The 7,324-nt window shown below is 43.8% G+C and overlaps 1 protein-coding gene across 1 annotated transcript; it reads right to left on the reverse strand.

Annotated features, from left to right (window-relative positions):
• Positions 1 to 1,773: 1,773 nt before the first annotated feature.
• LOC112073224 (TLE family member 5) lies at positions 1,774 to 7,103 on the reverse strand. The gene is given in 9 exon segments (XM_070440075.1): positions 1,774 to 1,979; positions 3,581 to 3,754; positions 3,846 to 3,920; positions 4,049 to 4,111; positions 4,627 to 4,671; positions 6,366 to 6,429; positions 6,586 to 6,649; positions 6,652 to 6,681; positions 7,070 to 7,103. Coding segments are annotated over 9 exon segments (636 nt in total). The 3' UTR covers positions 1,774 to 1,892.
• Positions 7,104 to 7,324: the final 221 nt, after the last annotated feature.

Here is a 7,324-nt window from a genome sequence, read left to right on the forward strand (position 1 = left end):
GCGCTACGGCTGTGTTCAATGGTTTGACAACATGCTCGCTCACCACACATTCTAGCTCCAAGTGCTATGCTAACCAACAGAACGACATATGCAAATGTATTCCTCTCCCTTTCCACCAATAGGATCTGATCTGAATGAGCACATGATTGATGTGAAGTTTAGGTCCCGTTAAGATTTAGGCCCCGTCCAGGATCAACCCTTACCCCTTGGACACTTCCTCTGTCTAGGGGAAAGTGCCTAGGGACTGGACCATAGACTTGGTCAGTTAAGAGAGTGGACAGACAGGGGCGGGAGGGTGAATACGAAAAGGTGGTTCGTAAAAATAAAACTTAAGTTTGCGCACACACACACCCTAGCTCCTGACTTTTACACTTGACTGTCTTATTCAAGTGGCCCTTTCAGAACACTGTCTGTGAGATCAGTGAGCAGAGTTAGCAGTAACTCTGCAGCCAATCAGCAGAGACCTACAGGAGGAAGTTGTCCCTAGACACTGATCAAAGGTCAGTAATGTTTTGATCGTTTAAATCTGAGCTTAAGGGCAACTTCTACTAGGAGAAGAGGAACAGAGGTCAGGGGTTAAAGGGTTGGAGCTGAGATGGTACCAAGTCACAATTTTGCAAGTCTCAAGGTTAAGCTTTGAGTCAAGTCCCAAGTCAAGTCCCACAGCTCAGGTCGAGTCAAGTCACAAGTCCCTAATTTTGGGTTTCGGGTCCTCAAGTCAAAGGCTAAGTGTTTTTTTTTGCCAATTTCATTGCAATCATTTTGGACCAACGCGTTTTACAAACTGACTAACAGGGGTTTCCTCTACAGACACAACAATTGCAATTTGACAATACAACTCACAGGGCTTGCTTTATGCAGGTTTACATCGTGTAGGCCTCTGCAACTTTAATTCAAAAGTAACTCACACAGTCCATGTAAATCAGTAGTGTTTGATTAATTTCAGTTAATAGTTTTGGATTGAAAAGGTCAAGGTAGCCTAGCCAGTTCAAGTTTGAATTTAACTTAAACCAAATTTGATCACATTCACATTTTCTCCTGACACAAATAATTGGTCTATAAAATAGGCTACATAACATTACCACCTAGTTGTTGTCAGTAGCCTAGTTGATCAGACAGAAGTCATCTCGTTTTCTTCTCATACAGTTTAGGTGTAAGCTGCTGTAAGAGTTCTTGCTTTTGTTTGTTTGGAGTGATGTGTTATCACGTTTACTAAATAAATACCGCAGGACAGTGGAGAGTGGCGCGCTTTGCTAGATGACGTGCTGTGTGCCCGGCCTGCGAGAGCTGTGATTTCCGTGAATATCATTGGTGAAGACAGAACAAAACTCAAAAAACCTGCAGCACTCCGATATGAAGGACAGAGAGGCCTACCGTGTGAGCAAGATGACAAACCAAGTCTCGACTCACATAGCTTGTCCAAGTTAAGTCACCAGTCATAAATTCTCAAGTCAATGTCGATTGGCAAGTGTTCGTTTCTTTTTGCCAAGTCAAGTATCAAGTCATGAAATGTCCAAGTCACGTGACTCGAGTCCACATCTCTGGGTTAGAGGTCAGGGTAGTATCTGTTGGCAATGGGTTGTCAGCGGCAATAGTGAACAGAGGAGGAAAGGAAAAGAGGAAGGAGTCAAACAGAGGAGACCTGTCCAACAGGCTTGGTGACAAACTGATTTGATGATAATAGAAGATGAAAAAGAAGGATAAGAAAGCGATGGAGTGGAGGCCCAGAGAGTAACTCTAAAGAGCTGAACCACAGGGTGACACCTACTGTATGAACACTCAACTCACCACCCCCCTCCCCTTAGCACTCCCACAGTAGATCCACTCCTGGTTGTCCATCAGTCCAACTTGTCTCACCCCTCTCTCCACTCCTTCCCATTCACACTCCACCATCAGTCGGACTTGTCTCCGTCCTCTTCCCTCTGTTCTCTCTCTGCTGCGTCTCTGGCCTTGTCTTCTTTAGCCAGCTGGGCCTGAGCCTGGTGGGAAGGAGACCAGAGAACAAAACACAAGGAAGAGAGCCGTGAACTGTCATGTGTGTGTTACCTGTAGGGGGGGTGTTGAATGTCAGGGTCAGGGCTCTACGCTGGTATTTTATACAAGGAAAACATGTGCGCCTAAATAGAAACATTTAGGTGCGCACACAAATAAATGCAGGCGCAAATTGAAAAGTAGTCGAGGTAGTGTTTTAATTGTCTCTAGGGCTGGCACAATGATCTGTTAACAGTGTCTGTTTCACAATTTTTCAACATCTCCAGCACTACATCAACGAATGTGAAAACAGTGAATTTCTATGTTTTGTAGTCAAAAAGACAGGAAGATAAGTTTTTCCAATGACATCAACCAATTCTTAGACAATTTAGTATGGAATGCCTACTCCTAATTGGTTAAAATTATAAGTAGGCACTCCATACTAAATTGTCTAAGAATTGGTTAATGATGTCATTGGAAACACTAATCTTTCTCTGACTTTTTGACTACAAAACATAGAAAAGTGTTGAATATGAAGTAAACATTTTTATGACATGTCCCTTTAAGTGAGGATTCCACACCACAAAGCTGGCTTGCAAGTATTGGTTCGGCCTTACAATACTTGCAAAACATAAGCTTTCATTCACCTTCAAACTCTAACCACAAGAAAGCTTTTTCCTCACTGTTGGATGTTCTTGTATGCTTCCCGCTGGCAGTGGCACTGGCTAGCAGAGCAACGTTGGCGCCAACGTCACTTAGTGCTAGCGAAAGCTTCGTCTTCTTGTGTTGCTGGTGACTAGACAACCATGGACTCAGCCACATCCACATCAGTATCACTGGCAGACACATCGGTCTCCTGTTGTTGATCTTGTCGCTTAAAGCTGCAATATGTAACTTTTTGTCTGGCCAGGCCAAATTAACATAGAAAAGTGGAGTTATAGATCTGACATTCTCATGGAAAGCTAGTCTAAGAAGAGGTAGATACGTTCTATGTCCACTATTTCTATGCTTCTCGTTCTTAAGTAAATTTTTTGCGTCTTTTACGTTCAGTTTTGTACACCAGCTTCAAAACAGTGAAAATACAATATGTTTGGTTATGGAAAATATATTTCACCGCGGTTTAGATTGTACAGTGATTCTGTACACTACCTGCTTGTTTTGTCACAAACTGAAATGAGGCGAACGGTTAACATTTTTGCAACCAAGCAGAGCGATTTCCTCATAGTACACATTTAAAATAAAATGTGATCCTCTTCATCCTTCTCCTGACAGAAGCGAATGCAGATCCTCTTAAGGTAGCTATTCAAAGGCTTGCGTTTCCAGCCTACTGAGGTAGTTCCAGCCTCTGACTACGTTGAGCTGCATGTTGCATTATGTTATTCGTAGTTCTTCGTGCGATTACCAACCATAAAAAAGCAGAAATACTACAACCACGGCAGTATTGGTTTGTAGGGGTATAAGTCCCTACTTGAATATATCACTTTTGCTATTAGTGCACATTTATTTTTAGTCACATATGCGAGTGAAATGGTCACACTGTAGAGCCCAGGAGGTGTGTGTTGCCCGTGTAAGGTGTGTGCGTCGCTCGGGTCAGGTGTGTGTCTGTTACCTGTGCATGTGCTGCCTGTGAGTGAGAGTGCGAGGCCAGGATGGAGGACAGGGACATCAGTCCGGCGCTGGAGGTTGGAGGGAGGCTGGGAGCAGACAGGCCCATGGGGAGAGAGGCCATCGTGGGGAGGCCCAAGCCCTGGAGCTGAGACAACTGGTGCACCTGGAGCTGCTGCTAAACGCACAGACAGATACACATGGTTATATACACACATATTCATACACGAGTCACACACACACACACACCAGCACACACACCAGCCTACCCGTATGATAGAGTTCATCTCAGGAGGAGTGACCTGCTTGGCTCTCTCTATGGCCCCTAGGACCTGCTGCTGGTGCTGCAACACACACATCCAAACACATTTAGCTATTGTACAGAATTAAATAGATTTACATTGTACAGCACGTTGATATGGGATTATGTTATCCTAAAAGAAAAGTATGTGTAGAAAGGAGAGTGTAATACCTCTTGAGATAGGTAGGGGAGCACCTGAGCACAGATCCCGTTTAGTCTCTTCACGATCTCAGCCTGGGGAGAAGAGACAGACCGACAGTCAGAATCATAGAGAGGTTTCTAGTGTCCAAAGCCCGTTTTAAAATGGGCAGCACCATTGAGTACACTCACCATTTTGAAGTAGTTAACTGAGTGTTACTTCCTATGGGTTAAGGAAGGATCACATAATTCCATCCAGATCATCGGTAGGGATCAGCCAATGACTTATACTCGTGAGGAAACATTCCATAACTGCAGATGGCAGTAAATCGCCAACCTTGGCTGTATACCAGTTGAAAACAGCATACTTTAGTTGGCCGTGTGCACCCTTTCAGTTTGTTAACCAACTCAGGAGTAGTAGAAGAATGTACTACTTCAAAATGGAGATGGCCTCAATGGTGCCAATGCTCTCACAGATGCCATAATGGGAAAGATACAATGTTGCGTCCGATCTCTATGGTCAGAATACAACACTGGCTTTACAATATAACACAGTACCAGAGAGAGAAGAGGGGGAAGAGAGAGAGAGCAAGAGAGAGAAAATAAGCTACCTGTTTGTGCATCTCAATGTTCAGTCCATAAGACATCTCGTAGTACTGCAAAAAGAAGATTTGGGGGTTTGTGACATAACACTAACATACTGCAGAATTCCAAATCAATCCCTAGCCCTCAATACACTTGTGTACAGTACCAGTCAAAAGTTTGGACACACCTACTCATTCAAGGGGTTCTTTATTTTACAATTCTCTACATTGTGGAATAGTGAAGACAAACTATGAAATAACCCACATGGAATCATGTAGTAACCCCCCCCAAATAAAGTGTTAAATCAAAATATATTGGATATTTGAGATTCTTCAAAGTAGCCACCATTTGCCTTGACAGATTTGCACACTTGGCATTTTCTCAACCAGCTTCATGAGGAATGCTTTTCCAACAATCTTGACGGAGTTCCCACATATGCTGAGCACATGTTGGATGCCCTTCCTTCACTCTGCAGCCCTACTCATCTCAAACCATCTCAATTGGGTTGAGGTCGGGTGATTGTGGAAGCCAGGTCATCTGATGCAGCACTCCATCACTCTCCTTCTTGGTCAAATAGTTCTTACACAGCCTATTGGTGTGTTGAGCCATTGTCCTGTTGAAAAACAAATGATAGTCCCACTAAGCACAAACCAGATGGGATGGCATATCGCTGCAGAATGCTGTGGTAGCCATGCTGGTTAAGTGTGCCTTGAATTGTAAATAAATCACAGTGTCACCAGCAAAGCACCCCCATACCATCACACCTCCTCCATGCTTCACTGTGGGAACCACACATGCGGAGATCATCTGTTCACCTACTCTGCTTCTCACAAAAACAAGGCGGTTGGAACCAAAAATCTCCAGTTTGATCTCATCAGACCAAAGGACAGATTTCCAACGATCTAATATCCATTGCTCGTGTTTCTTGGCCCAAGCAAGTCTCTTCTTATTGGTGTCCTTTAGTAGTGGTTTCTTTGCAGAAATTCAACCATGAAAGCCTGATTCACGCAGTCTCCTCTGAACAGTTGAGTTGGAGATGTGTCTGTTACTTAAACTCTGAAGCACTTATTTGGGCTGCAATCTGAGGTGCAGTTAACTCTAATGAACTTATCCTCTGCAGCAGAGTTAACTCTGGGTCTTCCTTTCCCGTGGCGGTCCTCATGAGAGCCAGTTTCATCATAGCGCTTGATGGTCTTTGCGACTGCACTTGAAAAAACTTTCCGGATTGACTGACCTTCATGTCTTAAAGTAATGATGGACTGTCGTTTCGCTGTGCTTATTTGAGCTATTCTTGCCATAACATGGACTTGATCTTTCACCAAATAGGGCTATCTTCTATATACCAGCCCTACCTTGTCACAACACAACTGATTGGCTCAAACGCATTAAGGAAAGAAATTCCATAAAAATGTACATTTAACAAGGCACACCTGTTAATTGAAATGTATTCCAGGTGACTACCAAGAGTGTGCAAAGCTGTCATCAAGGCAAAGGGTGGCTACTTAGAAGAATCTCAAATATAAAATATATTTTGATTTGTTTAACACGTTTTTGGTTACTACATGATTCCATATATGTTATTTCATAGTTTTGATGTCTTCCCTATTATTCTACAATGTAGAAAATAGTATAAATAAAAGAAAAACTCTGGAATGAGTAGGTGTCCAAACCTGCGACTGGTACAGTATATCAGAGAACTGCAGTAATGGCCAATGTGTATCCTAGGTAGGCTAAAAGTAAAAGAAGAGGTGATGATGTCACTCACCATGATGTAATGACGCTGCATCTCTGACTTCTCACTAGCTAGCTTGTCACACTCCATCTTCAAGCTGATTGGATATATGACAACATTTGGTACGGACATGTCTGTGTATATGAGTGAGTGCATGTTGGAATCTGAGTGCATGCAGTGTTGTGACTTGAGTGTTTGTGGGTGTGTGGGTATTTTGAGTGTGTGACTGAGCATGTGTGTGTTTCAGTGTTACCTATGGTATTGTGCTTGTAGGAACTGAAACTCGTCCTTAATGCGGTCGCAGGAGTCGGAGGTGTGAACTTGAGAGGCTGGGAGGACGGGAGGAAGCCTGGGGGAAACACAATAAAAAACATACAACAGTCAGAATCCCCAGACAACAAACAGAGAGTTAGCTCACAAGATAACATCAATCAGTGAGAAGCTGCGTTTCCATCCCCTACCCTTCTCACTGAGTGTGCATTTCTTCACTCCCCCTGTATGTGGGACTGTATGGGTATGTGATAGAAAGGGGCGGGCACGGTTTGTGACTGTGTGTATGTGTGTGAGACACATGGGGGTGATATTGAATGTTTAATAACAGAGGGATTGACCTCTGAGATTAACCTTATAGCAGGGGTTTTTCTGGCTTTTACTGGGGGGGGGGGGGGTGTTAGCGCAGGCGGAGAGGATGTGTGTGTCTGAGTATGGTCAGATGAGAGTTTCCAGAGGTGACCAACTGACAAGAATGACCCCAGGCTGAGTCAGAGCCATAATCCAGCGTTAAGCTTCTCACCAAGGCCTTACTACTTCAGACTGGTAGAAGGATGCCACCACCCAAATTACACTAGGGCTCTACAACTACCATCCTGTAGACTTACTGACTGTGAATGCTTTTGCTCCAGCCCCTACACAAACACACTTGGTTTAGCTAATCAAGGTCCTGATGAGGTGATTAGTAGGGCTAGAGCAAAAGCCTGCACACCCAGTAGCAC

Source organism: Salvelinus sp. IW2-2015, unplaced genomic scaffold (assembly GCF_002910315.2).
Source record: "Salvelinus sp. IW2-2015 unplaced genomic scaffold, ASM291031v2 Un_scaffold2190, whole genome shotgun sequence".
Classification (NCBI taxonomy): domain Eukaryota; kingdom Metazoa; phylum Chordata; class Actinopteri; order Salmoniformes; family Salmonidae; genus Salvelinus; species Salvelinus sp. IW2-2015.